Below are 24,644 nucleotides of genomic sequence, written 5' to 3'. Positions count from 1 at the left end.
CTTAGGTTCTAACTAAACAAATAGCCAACATATTACCATAATTATATTATTTAAGGTTTTCTGTGTGTGTCCCTAAAATCACGTCGTATCTATGTCTTACCTAGTTTCCGGCTACCACAATCGCTACCCGAACATGTACATCCACATGCCTCCTTACATAATGAACCACTCCGGCGTAATAACCACCCCGGCGGGATGCGCGACACGGGTAAATCCTCACGCGGAAGCAATTATGTAAGTAATGCCACTATTCGGCATAAAAAAATATCGCGTCATCGTTCTATTTTCGCGACGGAATAATCAAGCCACTATTCGGCTCGCCCGGAGGGCCATTGGAAACTTTTCTCAAAGCGCCCGGAAAGGGCCAATCACATCTTCGCCCGAAGGCCATTCGCAAATTTTAGCTGGCGAAGCGCCCGGAAAGGGCCAATCACATGAGTTGTGGTAGCTAGGTTCTAGGATTTTCGTTCGTAGTTTATTCAAATGTCATCCATTAATGACTCATAATCATTTCTACTATATCGTATGCGGTCAATTACCTTATTATAAAAGCACACAATATTTAGAAATATCTCAATTATATCTCATAACCACTTTCATTCTTTCACGTGCCAATATATTATCAAGACTACACCACACTCCAGGTAGACAAATATTCACCAATACTTATACTACCTCATAGTAGCATCTCACATATATAATAATGGAGCGTTTATATAAATTTCTCCAAAATATTGCATTAATATAAATATCCCAAAGATATTATATCATGTCACAATTACTTCAAACGTACAGCGATACATTTTTATGGCGTATTAGGAATATAATGTCTCTAACATCTCAATATCGTCACGTGTCAAAAATACACAACATCACTGTCAAATCTTTCTTATATAATGACAACCAAGTTATACAATTTCCGACAATATTTTATTACTATATTTGTCCATATAATCAAATGTGTGAAAAACTGAAAAAGTCAACATTCCACAGTCAACGGTCAAAGGTCAAAGTCAACGGTCAAAGTCAAACTGGCATGGTCAAAATCAAACTGGCATTTTCATGTTCGACAAGTTTAGAGTCATAGCCATGGTTCATGGCTAAGGTCAATGTAATGCATGGCTCGTAGGCTCATGATTCTGAAACGTTCGGACCGGACTAAGAAGCCCAAACCTTAACCCGAAAAGTCTAAAAGTTGAAAGACCCAGAGATCTATTTTAAGTCTATGGACTTGCCCCAAGACTATTAAATGGCCCAAAAACAGTTAAGCGGTTCGGTCAAAAAATAACTAATGTGGTCCGGTCCAAAACAACTTAAACTAAAATAGCCCAAACAAAACAAATAAAAGGTTGGCCCAAACAACTAAAACAAACTGGGCCCAAACAACTTAAACATTTCGGCCCAGCTAACAAACCAACTAAGGCCCAACTAATCACAACTAAAACCGGGCCCAAAGAACCAAGCCCAAACCTTATATTGAACTGGTCCACAAATTAATATGGAACTAGTCCGAAACAACGGATTAATCCGGCCCAATAACTAACTAGTGTTTAGGCCCAAAAACTTATCTTGAGGCGGCGAAAACATAATTGGATTCGGCACGAAAATCTTTAAATTAAAGCTGGTCCAAGAAAACTAGTTAGATTTTGGCCCAACCACTTAATCTAAACCGAGCCCAACAACTTAAAATAGAATCCGGGCCCAAACAAAACCAAAAGAAACTGGCCCAAACAAAACAACCAAAATCGGGCCCAAAACTTAAAACCAAACCGGTCCAACAACAAAACAAGCTAAGGCCCAAGCCTCCAGCCCAAGCCTCAAGAGAAACCGACCCAGGCCCAAGCCCAGCCGGTCATCTTCTCCAACAGGCTCCTCCCTTTGTGACCCAAATTTCCGGCCACCACAAGCCTCCACCCATTCCAAACTTCATCACATCGGTTTTACACCAAATCAAAACCAATAGAGCTTTAACAAAGAAAAAAACCGAAAATCATAAAAACACAAACTCTTCTTAAATCTAGATCACGGAAATTTCTTGCCGCCATTAATGGTCGGCCTCAAGCTTCCAATGACCAGCTCAGCGACCACGCCAACCCAAACACACCCCCCACAACCAAACATCAACCCATCACCACAAAACACAACAACCAATTAAACCCAAAAAAGCCAACACCTAAGCGCCATTAGCGCCTCCAAGCTTCATCGCCCCCACTCTCCGGCCCAATCGGCGGTCCTCATCCCTCAATCAAACCTCATAACCCACCAAACAAACAACAACAATAAGAAGGGGATTACCAAGTCGAGGTCGCGCCTCCATTGCGCTTTGTTAAATGCTTGACGGGGGTTCAACATCCCGCTAATTTCAACCAATCAACCAATATAACGACCCCTAATTCAGCCGACATCCACCAACCACAACGGTATACCTATTATACGGTTCAAGTCATATGCCGGACAATTCTCGTTTCGGGCGGGCTTGCGGACATTAATTCCCATAATGAGTTTGTGATTCAACAAATTTCAACCAAAGTTAAATAATACAAATGACACGAAGTCAATACAACGGGATAATGAAGCGGTTACATACAAAACATAAACATTAGACAATATACACCGACACCCAAAACGTAATAAATCCGGTGAAATAGCAAAATAGCTACTCTTCCTGTGTATGAGCGAAATTTCGGCCGAATCCTCCTAATCAAGATCGTGGCTTCCTCTTCCAAAGAAGCGAAGCTACAGCTCGCTTCCATTTTAATATTTTATTTTTCTGCAACCCTATTTTCAGAACGATATGTTTTATATACTTGGGTCCGAAACCGAAGTTCTCAACATTGATTCGGGCCCGAAATCCGGCCCGCGTATTCCAAATCCAATCGATCAAATGAATTTTGAAAATAAATAATTAAATTAATTAATAAATAAATAGAAAAATCGTTATTTAAAAAATGGGCGTTACGGTAGCGCTTAAGACAAAAACAAAAGTGGTGGGGCCCCTACGTACGTGAGAGAGAGAAAAAAATACTTTTTTCTCTACAATATTGTTGCACTATACCCTCTAATCTTTTTGTACTTTCTATTTTTCCTTTTAATAGAATTTAAACTTACCAAGCAAAAAAACACACGCTATATATGTTCTTGGTATGTCTCAACGTACTGAAGACATTCTCAACGACAAAACAAATTCAGCCAAGGGAATGAAACCAAAAAAAATGGTCTAACTTGTTTCGCTTACCGGAAGGCAAAGCACAGAGAGAAGGCAATAGTTGTTTGAACCACTCAAGCTGAACTCCAAGAGAGTAGTTAGTGTAGGCATGAACACCTTTCTCCTCAAAGACTGCAATATCAAGTGCTGTAGCTCCAGCCACTGCGAAATTCACTCCTTGCTTGAAATCTTGATTACTGTGTCTTAGATATGGTGGAATTAAAGAAATTCCCAAAGCTTCCGCTGCATATATAAGAATTTCTCGTTACAAACAGAGCGTCATTGAGTCTATATTTTTGCATTTTCATAAACTTATATGACGATATTATATGTAAAAGACGTGTGTATTATTTATACCAATAAAGTCGACGATCAAACGGCCATCAGAGCAACGTCCAGTGGGTCGCTTGAAAAACGTCTCTCCGTAAGGATAGTTACGCATGAAAGAGTGCTCATCATTTCGAGCGGCAAGTAAGTTTCCAGTATCGGCAAGCGAATCCCCAAATTGGAATATGGATGTGTAGCACCCTGATATTGTATTAATTTGAACTAGAAGTAATAGTAAAACAGTGACCAAAGTTGGTTTAGACATGATCGTAGAGCCAGATGGTGAAGCCATGTAAGAGGAATGTAAGAGTGTAGAAGTAGTACTGCAGTAGTGAAGTTCGAAATTAAGTTGAAGGACTATATATAATAGACCAAGTGGATCGGATTTGGTAAGCACTTGGGCAAGGCTCTTGTGGACTTGTGGTGGTTTATTATCTAAATAAAAAAAAAAAGGCGGTTGGTGATTGATCAATAGAGAAACGACATTGAAAAACCCCACACACCTAAAACGTCGGTTTTCACGTGTTTGACTGAAAGCGTTTAAGTACCTAACTTCACGTAATTAATATAAAATACCAGTAATGGTGTGCCATAGAGTTGTGAAGTTTGGTCTTGGCATGACCATGCAAATTCGTTCTTGACTTCCCGGCATGAAACCTTTTTCTTTTTTTGTATGTAAGAGTTGCGAAGTTTCGTCTTATTTTTTCTTTCGTTTGTAGCACAATTTTTTTTCTTCACCAAAAATAATTTCGTTTCATTCACAGTTATTTTTTAAAACTTTTTACCGTGCAGTCGATCTTCAATAACCCAGTACAGGCCGGGGATTAGAAATTTAGAATCATTGCTCCCAAATCCCAATAGTTCAAATTCGGTGAAAATGCCACGTTTGTGCAATAAGTAACCCACCAATATTTGTCAAAAATCAGGTCCCACAGACAGGGAGTAGATGCACTGATCAAACAGCACTTGTGGACAAGTTTGATATCAACCTATCACCTATCAAAAGGAGAAAACCAGTAGAAAATGCAAACCAAATTATTTTATTTTTGGGTTGAGTCGCCGACTAGTTTGCTCTCTTTAAGACATTACGCCTCTGCTCTCTATTTTGCAAACAGCCTAGAATTCTCCTGTAGTCCTGTCTCAATCTTTCTTGCACTTGCACAGAGAAAAAATCGGTAAATTACTACACTTAGATCTCTTGCTAAAAACAATATTTTAAAGAGAAAAAACTGAAAATACAAAACTCCATTGTTGTATTCCATTACATTCTTCAACAAGTTAATCCTCTTTTTATAACACATCAAAGAAATCAGTTATGAAATTATTTTCCAATCACGATCAAGAAAATAATTTATTTTTCACAATAAATTACCTCCAACGATTATATAAGGCTAACAGATTTATCACAAAAATAATCTTCCAACAGATATATATATATATATATATATATATATATATATATATATATATATTAACGGCTAATTTTACTAGTCAACAAAATTGGTTACAATTCTCAATAATTGAATGTTTAAAATATATTTCAAGAAACAAATATTTTTAATTATATTTAAAAACACCAACAATCCCCCACTTTTTAAATATATTAAAAACGTTATCTTCCACTTATATTTGAAAAACCAAAACTCTTTAGAGCAAGAGATATAAAGATGCGGGTTTTACGATAAATGTCACACCCCGAATTTCTAAACAATTACAAAGTGAATATTTGAAATATAAATATCTCAAACATCACTATGTTCAATTGTCTAAAAACTCAAGCTATGACGGGATAAATACAACACATGCCAAAATCGAAAACCCACATCATAAAGAATCAACTTAACAACAATAATCTCCAAAATTTCTCAACCATCACTTTATTAAAAGACTATCTTCCGTCCAAAAATTATCAAAATAAAACTCTAAGAATAAAAGATCTTCAACATTGTATTCTCATGTCATACTGAATATGAAACTACGTTATTACATACTTCCAAAAAGATTAGACCTAATAAAAAAACTAACGGACTGCTCCAGGAAAGAATCCAAATCAAATGTCGTGGTTCCACCACCTTTCACCTATGTTCTCAAGAACACACTCATATTGCCAAAACAAAGCAAATATGGGTCAGCAAAATGAAATTTGCTAGTATGAGTAGACTAACAACATAAAAATAATTCCATACTTTAATTATCCAAACCACACTTTGTATGTACCCATAACTTAATCATTATCAACTTGGAAGACATGTAGTTCCGTCATTTCAACTGGCATAGTTTCTTCCCAAGCAAGACTTCCATTCTATTAACTCATCTTAATAACTAAGTATTCAAATGCAAGTCCAAGCACAAAATCAATTTCTCTTATTAATTAATTACTTTTCTTATACACCCACCCTTTAGTACCTATGTACCTTAGGTCATTCCCGCCACATTCAATGAATACTCGGGTCATTCATGGCACAGTCAATGAATACCCAGTTATAACGCTAACGGGCCATTTATGGCACATTCAATAAATGTCCACCTATTACATGACATCTTCAGTCATAAAATCTCATTTCCAAAACTTGAGGCGTGGAGAGATTCAAAAAGGATGTGGTAAATTTGTTGAGAACACTATTGAACTTTATTGCATATATTATTTCAAAGAACGGAAGAGTATCTTGTTTCTTGTATTATTGTTTATGCGTTATTAATATATCGATGTCTAAGTGTTATAGCGTCGTATATCATAAAAGACTGATATATCACATAATAGTTAATACACGTACACACGTATATATATATAAAGTCTTAGCCTAACGCCAAGCACGCTAATAGCCATAATCCTATCATAATAAACCTAATCATTTGCCGAGTCAAAGGTCAAACTTGGTCAACTGGTCAAAGTCAACCTGCCAAGGGTCAACAATAGTCAACTAGTCCTAAACTCATCCAACCAAAAACCCAAAGACTAAGGCCTAAAGTGTTTAGTCTTTCCTAGGCCCAACTAAACTTAAGCCCATAAGTGAAATAACCAAAAAAAAATCACTCAAGCCCACATAAACTGATTTCGGCCCAAGCCCAACAAGACCAAAAACTCACTGATCATCTTCCTCATCAGTGCCCTCCACCACTAGATCAAAACTAGATCTCGATCGCGACCTCCATTAACGCCGGATCCAAAGCTTCAAACTGCACCCCAACCAAACATCAACAACCAACATCAACCTCTTACTACCACCAATCATCAATCAACAAAAAAAAACAACAATAACAGTTCACATAATTTACTGGCGATTTCTTTGCACCGCCATTAACAGCCTCGTCCGAGCTCCAATAGATTAAATTTCCATAGTTTCACTAATTAAGCAAATGAATATAATGATATCTAACCAATTTGAAAATTCGACAGTACGAGAAAAATCACGACAGAGAAAAAGAAAACATAACACAAAAACTGAACGGAGACTTTGACAGTAAAATTTTTCTTCATACCCATAAAATTCTAGGTTCGATGAATAAAAACAAAACAATAATTACTCACCGGTTATATGCTCCTGCTATCCGCTGATATCAGCTATCAGTAAATCTCCAGCAATAAATCTCTCTTCTCCTCTATGTGAAAAACTCTATCTTTTTTCCTCTCTGTGTTAAAAAAAAACTCTCCGTGTGAACTCCTTTTTTTTTGTTTGAAAAACCCCCCGAAAAAGGAAGGAAGGTTTATCTTTTAACCCTACGGGGTTTCCTATCCTTACTAATATCTATCTTATTTTTGTTTTATCTATTATTATTATTATTATTATTATTATTATTATTATTATTATTATGGTAATAGGAAAAGTAAAAGAAAAACACGGGGTGTTATAATAAATCTCCCTGAGTGCATAATCAGGTCTATAAAAACTCCTCCCCAGCAAGAGAACTCATAAAACCTCCCTATTTTTTTCAAAAACAAAACCACAACTTAAATGGACACAAATACCCCTCGTAACTTAACTCCTGAACAGAGAACCAGGTTCTCATCTTTTTCTACGTCATTTTTTATATTGAAAAATAAAAAGAAATAATAAACCTAATACAAATATCTAACTTTTTTCTTGCAAAAAATCTCAAAAAATAAAAATAAAAACTAAAGATGAAGATAAATGTAAAAATACTTGTTTCTCCACACAAAAAGAAAAGTCTAAACTAAAATACCACAAAAACCTCTGTTTTTTTTAAGAAATGTGTGGTTTTGCAAAGCAAAAAGCTAAATAATCTGAAATTTGTTTGAAAAATCATTTGTTTTTACATAATACACTACAATTACTGTTTCGCATATTGAAAAATATATGCAAAAACAATTTTACATAGTTCTAAATACCAATCATTTACCACCACCTCGATTCCACTCCCTCCACCTTTTCAAAGGAACCTTGAGTTTGCACTTGAACTTCTTGTTTCTCCTGTGCTTTATGACTTTCTAAACCCATATGGTGATGAAGTAATACCCAAGGACAAGCCACCTGACACTTTCTCATTTTTTTCATTCCTTACTTTTAAAACTTATCCATATCCCACGGATCTTCCACAACCATCCATTTTTTTATGATCATTCACTAAGACACCCTTTCATTGGAAGAAAAAAAAAGAAATTACATGCTCAATTAGGTTCTAGGTCCATTAGACTTCACTCTCATTCCACTAAGCCACTTTGTAGGAAGTCTTGGTACTTAATTATGTTTGGAGGTGTATTCTATGATAACTATTTATGAAAATATCCACAACTATTTAGGTTGTTGATATATGGTAAATTACATGTTAATACCTGTTTTAGATAAAGTCTCGAGTATCTGACTATAAACGGCTCATTTTATTTCATTGTAATTTTGTTTTCCAAAAATCAAACATATAAAAATTTTAAAAATTAAAAACACAAACATATATTAGTATGTCTAGGGAATCTGACTTTAAAAGACCCGAGTTTTTGTAAAATACCACATTTCTGGAGTATAGGCCAAACAAAAGTTTTCTAACTAAAAAGAGTTTTCAAATTTTGTTTGGGGGTGACATTTTTTGGTATTTTATTTCAAAACGTTTTGCCACCATTTGCCTGTCATGTTAACTCCAGTAGAGTCTAGGTTAGTAGTTAAGTAATTTAATTGTGCTACTGAATTATTTCATGAGCCCCCTTATCCCAAATTATTCGGGGGTGGTATATTTAATTTTGGCACATTGTACGTTCACATATTAAAATTGCATGTATAAATATCGAAATATAGACCCCATGGGACTTGTTGATTTAATTGGGCCTTGCCATAATGTAATTAGGTACCTTAATTATGTGAAATTCACTATTTCGCGGAATTTCGGAAGCTAATCCTATAAGAGTCACGATATGCGCATGCTTGATTTGTGAACGTATGATATATATTAATTTATTTTTGTTAGAGTCCGTTTATGTCCCAAGCGCTATTTATTATTTAATGGAAGTCATATAGGAGTTGTGTATGCTTTTATTTCTTTATATATTAGTATAGATTAACCTTCTTTTTCAGGTGCTCCCATTTACAAGCACGTTTCTATGGTACTCTCTATCTTTTATTCCATACTTTGGGGACAAAGCATGATTATGTTTGGGAGTGGTATAGAAACATGTTGTAAATGTTTAAGCACATGTATATTAGGCTGTATATTACGCACTTTTTCTTATAAAAATGATAAAAATAGTTTATACTATACAATGGTATTGTTATTTTCTCCATGATGATATTAGTCTAGAAATCTCACGTAGTACTTGAATTAGGATTTAATTTTTGAAACTTAGATTAATATGTAGGTAATAGTCATTGCATCTTTTCACGAACATCTTGCATAAGTATCTATGATTGTACTTGGCAGTAATTTTCTGAGACCTAGGTTAGAGTACTTAATACAAATCTTGTGAGAATCTAGCCTAAAAGCCTCATAAGAGTGAAATAGTGATGACACAAGAGAGAAGTAAAATCCGAGTAGAGAAATCACACATCCACTTGCTTGATCACCATACCATATCCTAAGCGAGAATTTAGGCCCTCTTTGGATCGATATAGCTAAAAATTCATACCTATAAATAATTATCTGATAGTCGCCCCACTAAGCCTTTTTCATTAGCCTTTTCACAAATCACAAATCTTTTACCCAATAAAACAAAATAAAAATAAAATCAGCCTACCTACCTGGATAAATTTGAGAAATAGGATGAGTGAAGAAAAGAAAAAAGAAAAACCTGTGTAAACCAAATTTAGCTAGTTGCTTCGAAAAAGAAAAAAGAAAAAAAGTGTCACACCCCGAGACCTATCACACATCCCGAGGACGTGGAGATGAATCTCGAGACAATCACTATCCCAATTCTATTAAAATTTCGGCGGAGTTTCCTTTGTTTAGTCAAGGTTTCATATACTTACAACCTGCCATAACCTGGAAATCATATGCTACATCCTTCCCAACAACCATATCTATATTAAACTAACTTTATATACAACAGTGATGTATATATACATATCCACAAAATGTTTAAGTGTAACCGTCACTCAAATACATCAAGTATTACATCAAAATAAACCGAGCTCTCTCTCTATACAACCAAAATGAACTATACTCTCTATACAACAAAATGAGCTAGATTCCCCTCAGACAACAAAATAACTTGACTCGTCCCTCGTCAAGCATAAGGAAAACCACCCAAATCCCCATAACCATCTTCACTAGTGGTAGGGATAGTCTCCTCCGCAACTGGTTCGTCTGAAATGTTAATGTAGGATGAGCAAAACAACTATGCCCAGTAGAAATGCACATAACCAATAAATAGTCTACTTATAGCAACCATTTAAAACATGTAGGGTTTCCATAATAATATCAAAATATCGTGACTATATAATACATCGCTAACTAGCAGAAATCATTTCGGCATGCTTCTTTAATATTCAAAATAGAGTTTTCACAATCATCATACAACTATTGTGGCCGCTGCATCCTATTAGAATGGTGAGGGTACGACTAGTACTCAGCCCCAGTCCCAGGCATATCTCGGTTCAGTATTTTCCAGTGTGAACCATGCACCGTTGTTTTCTTGATTTTACCGGCAGGGAGCTGAAATGCCGTTGTTGTGTCCGTACACACAAAACCCAAAGCTTTTAGGGCTCAGGTGGGCCATGTGACCACGACCCCCATACAGGCTGTCACCTAACTTACGGTGGTCAACCGTTCGATGACTCGCAGACCGCCGGGATCGACACGCCCGAGTGGACTAAACTCTCACTCGCTGCCTAAACCTCATCGAGGTAACATGTAACCTCACACAAGCTAAGGACCATACATCGTGACACATACAAGCATGGTTATCTAGAAAAGTAGAAAAGGAATTCCCGGACTACATCTTGTGATGCATCCCTTTAAAGATGGCCCACCACCTCGAAAGGTGTACACCACAGTTGTAATCCTAGAATGAACTGCCGCGTCTCGAAATGCGACAACAATTCCTTCTTTATAGAATTCACAATTTCTTTTCTAAATCCCTCATGATAAGTATAGTAATATATACTCAGATACCAATTATTTCCAAATACTATAAATACATATTTAGTTTTTCCTTTAAAACTGTTGGTTTTGTATGTGTGAGTTCCTGGATTTCCAACAATCGATTAAATGCAACCTATGACTCCCAAACGGGCCAGTCATAGTAAATGACAACCTATGATTCCCAAACGGCGAATCATAGAAAATAACAACGAACTATATCCATGGAACAATCCAGAACCTCACACATAGTTACAAACACCCGGGTAATCCTTACCCACATTACAAAATCCATCTCTCTCGCTTTCCCATCTGAGACAAAAGACGAGAGCCCTTCCCTCAAACCCGGTTTTGCTCTTTTAACGAAAGAAAACAATCCCCACTACCCAGATTTCACAAAACTCATTTTTCACCCAAAAACTATCTATATATCTAGTTTTTATCGGAGAAAAATACGAATGCAAAACATGAATATCACATATATATACATGGTTGATAAGCAACTATCTTTTACTAATTTAAACCAATCAAAACATGCATGAAAATAGGCATTCTAGATATTGGTATGTAAGTTCCTACCTTAGCCAGGTCCGTTCTCCTCAAGCCTCACTCAACCGAATCCACTCGTATTTAACTCCTATAACATCATATATATAGGTTATTAGAATTTGTCAAACTTAACGAGAAATTCTTATCTAACGTAAGCCGAGAAGAAATCTCAACGTTGAGAATTTGGTTTCAGGCAACTCTTCCTATAACTACAGTTAACAGCGGTTACATGTCATTTCTAGCCTATTCTTCCGATAGGTCTCTGCAGGCCATTTCTAGCCACTACAGGACCTTATGACAATACCACTCCTATAAATTCCACTAACGATTAAGATTCTTCCCAACTCCACTACAAAACAATTCCACACCCTTCAAGTCTAGAAAAATCTAGAAAAATCAAGTGTGGTTCCTTATCATTCAATCACTAATCAACCTGATTTTAAACAACATATAGAACTAACATGAACTTCTCCAAATAGAGTGAATATATAGAATTTCTTACCAAGTCAGTAAGAATAGCTCCTTAGCTTTCTTCTCTACCAATTTCCCTCCACTCTATCTTCTCCAAACAGTTACTGCCGAAATACATCACCCCCAATTCAATTATTTCCATCAAATCCATCGAATTTGAGTCTAATATAACTATTTGGGAAGAAATTAAACTCACCTTTTTACCTTGGTACGACGCAATTCCAAGGAAATTTCGAATCCTCACACTTGAGTTTAGTGTTTCTAAGGATTGGGTGTGAAAAATTTAGGTTTGGATCGATGAAATTGGGCGAATTTGGATTTTCTCTCTCTTAGGGTTCTAAGTTGGTGAAATGGAGAAAAAAGAGAAATTTGGTGCGATACGTTTGGCGCAATTTCTATGGGTTTTAGCTAAAGTTTAGGTAATAAGACCGTCCTACCCTTACCTTGTTATCTATTATCAAGCAAGGGCTTGATGACAAGCTCTCGCGTGTAACGGTCTAAGTTCGCGCACGTTATCCAGTAATTACTAAGCTGTCGTCAAATGATTTGTCCAGTTCTAAAGTTTCCGGGTTTACAGGCAACAGACTCGTATTGACTATGCAAGTATTTAGTTATGCATACATGAATTTACTATGTATCGAATTATTTTACCAGTTATTAGTTATCTTTTTTTTTCGATCTTCGTATATTATAAGTAACCAGTGATATGAAACCTTAGAATTTTTCAAGTGGTTTTCCTGAACTAACTTGGTTTCTCAGTTGGTGTTAAATTAATTTACGTTACGTCAGGCTAAACGTCTATCCGACTGGCCACGTACGTAATCGTCCCTAAGGTTCACCTGTCTTTTACTAATTTACCCTTAATAAGAATTCAGGACTTTACAAAAAGTTTCCATACAAAGAAAAGAAAAGAAAAGAAAAATAAAATAAAAAGTTAGAACTCCAAAAAACAGAATCAAGGGAGTCAAAAGCCTAAACAAAAGGGCTAAAGATGGAAACAAAGTGTAGAAGCAAAGTAAGAACAAGATTTTCTCTAGTTACATATTTTGAAGACCCTATTATTTCAGACTTGTCTTTTTGATTATCCATTTCCTTCCTTCTTTAACCAACACATATGCCCTATATCACCTAATAAAGACCTCTAGCTCAATTAAGAATATAGGTTAGTGTGATAGTAAGTAGTAGATGTGTTTTATCGACCTCTACTCCTTTGGATGTCATTGAGATTGTGAGGAAACGTGTGCCCACTGCACTGGAGTGAGCGAAACTTGAGTAGAAAAATCAGAGTGTTTATGTCTTAATACATTTCTTGTGAGAACCTATTTAGGGACGTTATTCCAAAAGTTTCCGAAATGGACCCGCCATTGCATTTCACAGCATAGTTATTGTATAGTTGTTTATCTTAAGATGATTTGATTATTATACATGTACTAATTTAGGAGTTAGATTGATGATCCTTGTTTAAATGCTAATGAGATGTATAGATTCTGAGATAAAATTAGGGGACAATTACTTTTATTTCTAAGTTGTTGTAGTATAAATGAAGTTTGTAAGTATCTTCTCTGGAAAACTCTCACGAGGCTATAACTCGTCCACTAGGGAATTTCTAGTGGTGTAAGGCCTTATTGCATATGGTCAATGCAATCGTACTCCGCGAAATGAGATGAGTTAGGATTATATTTTTGGCCACTTATCTGTTTTAATTTGGCTTAAATACAGAAATATGCAACGTACTTAGGTCCTATTAACACTTGTATCAACATAGAATTTTTTTTTCACAAACGTATCAATGTACTATGCCCGATTTCACAAATATAGTAATCTGTTAGCATCCGTCAGTTAAGTGATGATGTGTCCATTTATTTTCAATTTTCTTTTTTTGTATTTTCCACCCTGCATAATATTAGGACGTGATGTGGCAAAAATAATACACCTAATATAATGGGTGAGATTGATAACTCTTAAGGCCCAAAAAGAATAAGGACCTAGCCCCCAAAAATGATAGAACCCGACCCATGAAACAAAAGGTTATAACCCGACCCAATAATTTAACCCAAATTCTTATACTAAGCAACGATAGAGTGTATGGCAGGATCACCCGCAAGCTCATCTTCTTCCCTAACCATCGAACCAACAAACCCTAAAATAAAAAACTCTAACCATCGAACCAACCCTGCCACAAGAACTCATCACTGAGATAATTTCAAGACTCCCCTCAAAATCACTTCTCAAATTCAGGTGCGTAAACAAGACTTGAACCCAACTGATATCATGAATACCCAACCATTGATAGTCATGCTGCACATGGCAAACAATAAAGCTGTTATGGTTAAAGAAGTTTCTTTTCAGAGCAAATTTAATGGTCCAATTTAAGATCACGATCACTAGAGCATCTTTTTTATTCATTTAGAAGTGCAATATGTCATATTGAATTTGGAGGCGCATAATGTCCTGTTGTTAAGTTGAACATCTAATAACAAAGCAACAGATTAAAAACCATTGTTAAGTTTCAAGTAAATTAGTAATGGGTATTGAAGCTTAGATTTGGTCGTATTCATTGTTAAAGAAGACGATGACATCATCTTGTTTTAATTGTTGGGCCTTATAATAAGTAATTGCTAAAACCCAAAAGTGTTATTGTTTTTGGGCCTTAAGAGTTATCAATCCAGCCCATTATACTAGGTGTATTATTTTCGCCACATCACAGGCTAATATTATGCTGGGTGGAAAATTAAAAAAAAAAATTGAAAAAAAACAGACACATCAGCACTTAACTGACAGATCCTAACGGATTGCTATTTTTGTTAAATTGATATTAGTATGTTGATACGTTTGTTAAAAAAAATTCTATGTTGATACAAGTGTTAATATGACCTAAGTACGTTGTATATTTCTATATTTAAGCCTTTCAATTTCTCATCTTTACTTGAGGAGAAGCAAATACTGTTTGGGGGTAGTTGATAAGCACCCAAAATTATAGTTTAAACCCCTTTAATAGTATTCTATTTAGGCCAATTATGTTTATAATAAATAAGAGTTAGTAATATTTACATGTTTTCGTGCATTTCAGTACTTGAAACTGATTAGGTAACTAAAGACACCATTTTAGCATGGAAAACGAGTCAAGATGATTGCCAAGGAAATTCTACATTTAAAGTCTAAGAATCATGGAGAAAAGCTTTTTTCAAGCCCAGTCAAAGCTGGGAAGTCAAAGTCAATCCGGATAGAAAAGGAACAGAAAAGTCAACGAAGGTCAAAAGGCCATATCTTGGACTCAGGTCTCATAATCAGGCCTACATTATGTCAAAACGACCGACTCGGAACCAACTTTCCAATGGACCTAGCCTTGCCCCAATCAGAGCTGTAAAAGTGGACAAAAAGGGCACATGAGTAATTTTTAGCAGCTGTGGTCTCTTTAGGTTTAACCTGATAGACTTTGGGCTAACATTAGAGGTCCAAAGTCCCCCTTCTTAGCCCAACCATGAAAATGTAACCCTAACCCTCTCCTATATAAGAAGGGTTAAGGCTAAACTTTCACACAACCCTCATTAGTTTAGTTTAGTGTAATTTAGGTCTCTCTCTTCTTCTATTTCTCTCTCTCTTTAGTTTAGGTTAGTTTAATTAAGTAGTTTAGTTTTGTAGCCACCATTAATTCCCCATCAATAAAAGCTTTAGTTCAATTATTGTCTCTTTTTTCTTATGTCTATTAATTGTTTTAGTAGTTAACATCCAATGAAACAAGGCTAAACCTCCCTTAGAGGGGGTTTAAGAAGCCAAGTGAGGATGAGTAGTTAGTAGTATCTATCGTTTTGCTTAACCGTGTCAAGTCCATTGGTTGTGAGTTCTAGATATAAACTCATAACAAAGGGGCTAGAGTCTAGAATCCCCACCAAAGAGATTTGTGGGGATGCTAGACTCTTAAGCTAGTGAATCCATGTTCCAAGAGGACTTGGTATTCACTAGGGATACAAAATAGGCGATTCAATAGCTAACCAATAGCTATTCGAATTGCATGGTGGAATAACCCCTCTCTATACCTCTCTTCTCATCTTTAATTCACTATTTTTCATATTATATTTACTATTTTCATAATTCATATTACTCTCTCATTAGTTCTTAGTAGTTTAGTTTAGATTAGTTTTATATGCGTGCAAGCAAAGAGTAGAGAACACGATTACTCCTTATATTTTACTAATCGTTTTGAGAGTATATTATTATTGATTGAATGAAGGTTTAGTACTGTTTAACTACTGTTTTTACATTATTAAAACTTCTCTTGTCACATCGGCGTGTTTATTCTATTCGCGGCCCTGATGAGCAAAACTAATCTTCGTGAATTTGCTGGCCTTTCTCCGCAGTACCTCCATATACCTTGCCATCCTAGGGCATCCATTGACCTGACATATTACCAAGTTGGAATCAGAATAAACTATCAGTTCACTCACACCCAGATATTTAGCCAAATCCAACCCTGCTATCACGGCTTCGTATTCCGATTCATTATTGGAAGCCACAAACCCCAGCTTCGTTGACAACTCTAGGCGAGTATTATCGGGGGTGACCAACACTAAACAAATTCCATTTCCTGTATCAGTAGTGGGCCATTTGCAAAGACTCTCCATCCATTCCGCATGTCCTAAGGGTCCAAAGGGTCGTGGTTTTGATCGCCTTCCTGTTCCATAATCATCTCCCCCCCCCCCAGGTGAGATCCTCGGCCGGAAACTCAGCCAGGAATTCTGCCATAGCTTGTGCCTTCTCTGTGGTCATGATTTGATACTCAATGTCATACGAGCTCAGTATCACAACCCATTTCAGCATTCTTCCAGATTTCTCAGCCTTCAAGGCATGTTTAAGCGACAGGTTGGTTACCACCACCACCGAGTGAGCATCAAAATAAGGTTTCAATTTTAACGCAGAGAAAATCAAAGATAAGGCAAACTTCTCAATTCTACTGTATCTTGTTTCGGCATCCAGCATCGTCTTGCTCTGGAAGTAAACTGGCCTCTCTGTCTTGTCAACTACCCTTATCAACACTGAGCTAATTGCGTACTCCGATACCCCTAGATACAGATATAGCTTTTCCCCTTGCCCTGGGCGCATCAGGATCGGGGCCTTTCCCAAATAATCTTTCAACTCTTGGAAATCCCTTTCACATGCCGCAGTCCACTGGAAATCAGTCGTCTTCCTTAAGAGAAGATACAAAGGTTGACACTTGTCTGATGACTTAGATATGAATCTATTGAGAGCCACGACCTTCCCGGCCAACCTCTGAACCTCCTTCACATTCTGTGGAGACCGTATTTCCAGCAAAGCCCTTATCTGATTCGGGTTTGCTTCTATTCCGCGGTACGTTACAGTGTAACCCAAAAACTTTCCAGATGTCACCCCAAATGTACACTTCTCTGGGTTTAGCATCAGCTTATGTCTCTACAGTATAGAGAATATTTCATTCAGCCCCGCCAAATGTTCTTCCTCGGTCATACTCTTTTATACCATGTCGTCTATGTAGATTTCCATTCCCTTTATGATTTTATTCTCAAACATCATCTCCCCCACTCTCTGAAATGTTGCCCCGGCATTCTTCAGTCCAGAAGGCATTATGGTGTAACAGTACGTTCCCCCTTCCACTATGAACACAGTTTTCTCTTGGCTGGGATCGTACATTACCACCTGATTGTAGCCCATTGAAGCGTCCATGAACGAAAAGATCTTGAATTCCGCGGTTCGATCTACCAATTCATCGATCTGCGACATAGGGTAGCAGTCTTTTAGGCACTCCTTGTTGACGTCTGTAAAATTGACGCACATCCTTACTCTCCCGTTCTTTTTGGGGACCGCTACTACGTTTGAGAGCCATTCAGTAAACTGGCACTCGCGGATTATCCCTGCATCTTTCAACTTATGTACTTCCTCTCAAATCCCTTGCACATATTGCGGTTTCATGCCTCTCATCTTTTGCCTGACGGGTCTGGCACCCTCTCTCATATGTAATCTGTGACAAGCGAACTCTGGATCCAACCCGCCAAGTCCTCAACTGTCCACGCAAACACGTCGTTGTTTTCTGTTAAACAGGCAACCAAACTACCTTTCCAATCCTCTGACAAACTTGTCCCAGCATTCACTAACTTCTCCTCATCTGCCAGTCCTATATTCACAATCTCAATCTCATCCATCATTTTGGTTCCGATGAGCAGCTCCTTCTCGTCGTCCACGGCCTGTAATTGTTATGCTAGTGTATCACTCTTTCCCGGCGTATCTATCCTTTGAGCGCAGATTAAACCTTTGACGGTCACCTAGTGGATGTTCTGTGCCGTGACCTGATCGCCCCTTATTTCATACATTCCCCCATTAGTTGGGAAGCGAATTACTTGATAATACGTGGATGGGATTGCCTTCATCTCATGGATCCATTTTCTTCCCATGATTACATTATATTGCGAGTTCGTGTCTACTATCATAAAATGCATGAAGAGTCACCAGCCCGGCTGTCACCGGCAATACTAACTCTCCTAACGGTTCCGTCATGCTGCCATTGAAGCCGAACAAATTAGTCTGAGGGGGTTTCATCTGCTTCATATCAATGCACATTTCTTCCATCGCGCCCCTGAATAACAAATCCACTGAGCTTCCGCAGTCTATCAGCACCATCTTCACCATGTAATTACCCATCGCTATTGTGATTACCAACGCATCCTCGTGAGGAAAGATTACTGACTCCAGATCCCTTGGGGTGAACTCTATCTTCTTATCTCCCCTGGCGGCTCCTGGAACTGGCCGCGGAATACTCAGAACCTCATTTATCTACTGCAATCTCACTTTCCTCCTTACCTTATCTCTGTGGGCATTCCTCCCCCGCGTTTCTCCACTAAAGATGACATTGATTGTACCTAGGATCCTAGCCACAGCGGGGACCCTTTCGACCGGGTGTGCTTCATTGACAAACTCCTTCAACTTCCCTCTCTCTATCATCCTTTCCACTAACCATTACAGCACAAAGCACTCATTGGTGGAGTGATTCCTAATCTGATGATATGCACAAAACAGCTTTCCCTCTATCTCCATAGGCATATTCCACGGGCCTTCATAATATTGATGTCCTTTGATCAATGGCAAGATTTCCTCCAATGACTTATTCAGCGGTGTTTGCTCCAGTTTGCGGCATGGTTTTCTCTCCCGGAAGTCTCTCCTAGCTTGATACCTTCCTCTATCCGCACTTTTGAAGTCTCCCTATCCGTAAGTTCCCCTCTCTTGCCGCGGTCTTTCCTCGGTCCGCCCGATCCTCCCGCCCCACTACTTGCAATCGACTTTTCTCGATTTCTTGTGTTCTTTGTTATTTCTCTGCGCAAAATGTCCTCATATCTTATGTACCTCTCCACCTTCGCGGTACAACGATATAACGTAATAACCCGATCTTGGATATGGACTTCGTGGACCCTTCTTCCCTCGCTTCCCACGTCTATGCCGGAAAGCTATGACCATGTGTATGCTCATCTAGATTTTCCACTCGTAGGGTCTCTTCCTTAAATCTGCATAAAAACTCTCTAAATGTCTCAGTGGACTTTTGCTTGACATTGAATAGGTTCGCGATGTCTACTACCTTCCTTTTCTGATGGATGAAATGATCAACGAATGCCTGCTCCAGTTCCTCAAACTTTTGTATGCTTCGCGACGCCAATCGATAATACTAGTCTATAGCTCCCCCTTTCAGGCTGGCAGGAAACATCATACAGTGGAGCCTATCATACTTACTTTCTTGCCACAACGACATCTGTTGCCTGAAGTGATGTAAGTGGTTTGCCGGATCTCCCTTCCCGTCGTACCGCTCAAACAGTGATTGTGTAAACCTCTTAGGTACCTCTGAGTTCCATATTGAATTAGTGAGTGAGTTCTAATTGAGACTTGCCAGGCCACCACCTTTTTCGGGGCCAGGCCTTGGTTTCCCTTTTCACAAGCAAGCAGCTTTACCTCTCTGTCCTTTTCAATCATTTCCTGGACCATTTCCATGGTGATGCCTCCCCTGTTGTTCGCTTCAGGCCGAGGAGGAGGTTCCTCTTTCCAACCTTCTACTTCACTACTCTCTAGTTCCCCTGTTTCCACTCCCCCCTGAGTGGTTTCTCTTTCTCTCCTTAACTCATCATTCTCATCTCTAAGCCTCATTATCTCCTCCTGAAGCAGTCTGGTTGCTTCCGCCGCCGTATCTTCTACCTCCTCCTCTTCCATCTATTCCCTCTCACTACTCACTACTCACCGTTTCTTCCTCAATAGCCCTCACATTTTGGGTCTCCCCTTCTTCTCTTAGCTACAAGTAGCCATACTCACGAACTTCTACCACTAGATCGTGGGCGGTTCGTCCCCAGACGGTGGCTTAGCCAAATGTATAAACCGATATTACTCTCGGTCTTTTACTAGTCTCTCTCTTTTTCCTCTCCCCTTTTTCCTCCCTCTTTTCTCTTTCTTTTCTTTCCTTTTTATATCCTTCCCCTACTCTCCTCTGGTTAGTTGATCTCGCCTCATATCTAATGGCCACCACCTTTCCAGCAGTCTCTTTAGGGTTCCGCGGCTTTGCTACTGTGCCTCTCGATCCGGCTTCCTTGTTTTGCGTTCGGTTTGGCCCAGAGGCCCTTCTAGGTCCTCTATCATTGTGAGGCCCACATCCATTAAGGGTTGCACAGACTTGATTCGGTGCATTTTGATTCCCTTCCCTTATCTCACCCTGAGGGCCGAGGACCTACCACCTTACATGTCCTAAATTAGGCTAATACAATATGTGCTAAACTATATTTCAATGACAACTTCTTTTTCATTAAACAAATTTTGTTAATAGAAAAGAATTAGGAAGTCTATCATGCCATAAACAAAAAAGCACAAGATGTAAACAGATGCAACTTTATTTTAAAAAAATGCAATTCAATACACTTAAATATTTAATTTAAACATACCATCAGTGGCATAGCCCTTTCCTACAAACATCCCATATTCCCATTCTTAGTAATAGAATACTGATCTGATCCTATAGTTTGAGTAAAACCAGCCTTGTTAAGAAGATATCTGGAGACAAGATTCTTTCTCATTTCTGGAGTATGAAGGACGTCTTTCAAAATGACTACCTTCCCAGAAGTAAACTTCAATTCCACCTCACCAGTTCCAAGTACCATAGTGGTGTGGGAATCACCCAACAACACTTTCTTGTCACCTGACTCAGTATAGCTCTTGAACAAAGATCTATCATAGCAGACATGGCGAGAAGCACCAGTGTTTATCCACCACCCTCCGATCCATTTACCAGATTAATTTCTGATATCATAGCCACTAGTGGCATTTCTGTCACATTAGTCTGAGCCTCCGAACTTGAAGGAAAGAAAGAATTTCGAGCAAGATGCCCAGACCTATGACAGTTGTAACAAATAAATGGTTCATCATCACCATTTCTTGAAGGGGGTTGATAGTTCTTGTTGTGAAAGGGCTTACTGTTCTTTTGGTTCTGGTTTGGTTTCATAATCTTCTTGTTAGGCTTTAGACTAGCCTGAACTTTATTCTTATTGCTAGAAACAATAAGAACTTCTTCTTTTGATCTTGTTTCCAAGCCTCTTCCTCAATTCTAAGCCGGGTAATAAGGCTTTCCATAGAAAATTCCTTGAACTTGTGTCGCAGAGTATTTTTAAAATCTTTCCAAGCAGGTGGCAATTTATCAATCATCACTGCCACTTGAAATTGTTCATCCAATTTCATCCCTTCATATATAATTTCATGTACATGCAATTTTCTGCAACTCGTGAGACTGAGTAATAACAGATGTATCGTCCACCATCTGATATTTCAGATAGCGTCTTACCGCATATTTTTTCGATCCAACCTCTCCAGTATCATATTTTTTCTGAAGAACATCCCAAACATCCTTAGCCGTATCAAAAGAAGAGTAGTAATCATACAAATCATCGGCTCAGGCATTAAGGATATAATTTTTGCACATAAAATCATTTTCAGTCCATTTTTCTATTTCTCTAATATTCTGATCAGAGGGAGGGCTTACCTCTGTTGGGGTTTATACCAATACCAACCGATTCCCCCACTACACAGATAACTTGTATTTGAATATAATTCAACTTCAGACAAATTTTAAATATCAACTACAATCTATACTAACATGCCCAACTCGCTAAACAACTATTAACAACAAATAATAATGTAAAGCAGTAAAAGCAAACCACAACACAAAGATCTCCCTGGTTCGGCCAATGATGCATACTTCCACAAAAGCTAGTCCTTTATAAAGTGAGAAGGAAGATTACAATCTCTCATTTCAGTCTCTCACCTTACTAGATCACTTTTATCTCTTTACAGGGTTGTATCTTTATAAAGGTTATCTCTCAATCTTGATAGCTTTCAAGATTGGGTTTTCTCTGACTTTTGTGCTGCCTCTCGTGTGTTTTCTGGGAGTTAGGTTTTGCCAAAAAATCAAATTCTTATTGCAAATTCGCGGTCCACAATTTCTTCTCAAAATAGACTTGGGCGCGAGTCGCTGCCTCGGGCAAGACCAAGTCGAGCGCGGGTCACGCTAAAGGTACTGGGAGTCTTCCACGGCATGGGTGCGGGTCACACCTTGTCAAAGGCCAATCTGAGCGCGGGTCGCGCTCAAACATTTCCACGCAAAATGAACTTCTTTTCTCTCCTCATGTGAGGGATAATGCCAACAATCTCCCCTTCCCGAACAGTGAGGGGGGCTTCCTCCATGCAATTTCCAAATCAACAGGAGGAGTGTGCTGCCATTCTGGCAATAGCACAACAAACATCAAACTTATATTTCAGTAAGACTTTAGTCATCATATCCGACCCGTTCTTGTCGGTATGGATCTTCTCGATACACAAATGCTTGTCTTCGAGTACTTCTTTAATCCAATGATAACGCACGTGTATGTGATTGGATCTAGAATGAAAACTTAGATTCTTGCTCAAATAGATGGCGCTCTGACTGTCACATAAAACTATAAACTGTTTCTCGCTGAAGCTCTAGTTCGTCGAAGAACCTCTTCATCCATAGCAACTCTTTTGCAACACTCGATGGCTGCAATATACTCGTTTCAGTAGTAGCAGTGGCAACACACTTTTGCAACTTTGATTGCCAAGAAATCGCTCCCTCGCAAAAAGCAACCGGATAACCGGAGGTGGACTTTATCGAGTCAACATCACCTGCCATGTCTGCATCAGTGTAGCCTTCAAGTAAGGGCTTACTTCCACCAAAGCACAAACACGATTTGGAAGTGCCCTTGAGATATCTCAATATCCACTTAATACCTTTCCAATGCTCCTTCCTCGATTTTGATAAAAAACGGCTACAACACGGCGAAAGCAATATCCGTCTTGTACACACCATCGCGCACATCAAGCGCCCACTATGGATGCATAAGGAATCTTTTCCATCCGACTCTGCCATGCTCACCCTTTGGACACATTTTTTTGTCATGCGAATCCGCCACCAAGCGGACAACCGACCGGCTTCGGCTTTGATCCATGTTAAATCTCTTCAACACCTTCTCAATGTAGCTTTCTTTAGAAAGCCACAACTTCCCACTCTTTTCTCGTCACGAGTGATCCGTGATCCCAAGTATCTCGCTTTGTTTTGACCCAAATTCTTCATCTCAAAGGACTTACTCAAGTCTTTTCTTCGTTTTGATATCTTGTTGATGTTTTGGGCTAACTATCAACATATCATCCACATACAACAATAACACTATGAAATCCCCTATCCGGAAATCTCTTAACAAACACACAATGATTGGAAGCGGACTTCTTGTATCCTTACTGCTATAAAGGAATCAAACTTTATGTACCTTAATGTCACCGTTTGCTTGCTTCAACCCATACAAACTCTTTATCGACTTGCATACTAGGTGCTCCTTGCCTTTGACCTCAAACCCCTCGGTCGGGTCCATGTAGACATCTTCTTCAAGGTCTCCATGAAGAAAAGATGTCTTAACATCTTACTTGTTCAACCTCTAGGTTCATACTTTAAGGGTCATACCCAATACCACCCGGATAGAAGTCATCTTCACTACTAGAAAGAAAATCTCATCAAAGTCAATCCCTTTCCTTTGACCGAATCCCTTCACAACAAGGCGAGCTTTGTGCCTTGGGTGAGGATTGTTCTCCTCATGCTTGACTTGTATATCCACTTATTCTTGAGAATTTTTCATCCTTGCGGTTTCTCAACTAACTCATAAGTGTGATTCTTATGCAAAGAACTCATCTCGTCATGCATGGCCTTCAACCACTTCTCTTTGTCTTTACCTTCAAGTGCCTCTTGATAGTACATAGGTTCTCCACCATATAATAGTAGAATGTACGTATGTGGTGGATACCTGGTTGAAGCTAGTCTCTCTCTGTTTGACCTCCTTGCCCCATCCGGGCCGGTGCCCTCGTGAGGATGACTGCACTTGCTCGGTGGTGGTTCATGCATCTCTTCGCATCTTCTATACTAATAGGTTCTATCCCATGATGAGCAATAGGATTCTCATCATGAGCTTCAAACTCATGGTTCTTCGCATTCTCGATGATTCGCAAGTTCCACAAAGGG

At 38.4% G+C, this 24,644-nt stretch overlaps 1 protein-coding gene across 2 annotated transcripts in view; it reads right to left on the bottom strand.

Annotated features, from left to right (window-relative positions):
- LOC147506456 (GDSL esterase/lipase At1g31550-like) overlaps positions 1 to 4,792 on the bottom strand; it is a 30,384-nt gene extending 25,592 nt beyond the window's left edge. The window contains exons 1-2 of one of the 2 annotated variants that reach the window (XM_086558607.1): positions 3,563 to 4,792; positions 3,236 to 3,448 (exon numbers count right to left, since the gene is read on the bottom strand). In XM_086558607.1, coding sequence (XP_086414733.1) covers positions 3,236 to 3,448; positions 3,563 to 3,824 — 475 coding nt within the window. In that variant the 5' untranslated portion in view covers positions 3,825 to 4,792. The remainder of the gene's footprint in view (positions 1 to 3,235; positions 3,449 to 3,562) is intronic. The other variant, XM_086558608.1, reaches the window with a different exon arrangement.
- Between the last annotated feature and the right edge of the window lie 19,852 nt (positions 4,793 to 24,644).

Source organism: Coptis chinensis, chromosome 4 (assembly GCF_015680905.1).
Source record: "Coptis chinensis isolate HL-2020 chromosome 4, ASM1568090v1, whole genome shotgun sequence".
NCBI lineage: Eukaryota > Viridiplantae > Streptophyta > Magnoliopsida > Ranunculales > Ranunculaceae > Coptis > Coptis chinensis.
The sequence above is the reverse complement of the archived record's forward strand: the minus strand, read 5'-3'. Positions and strand labels throughout refer to the sequence as shown.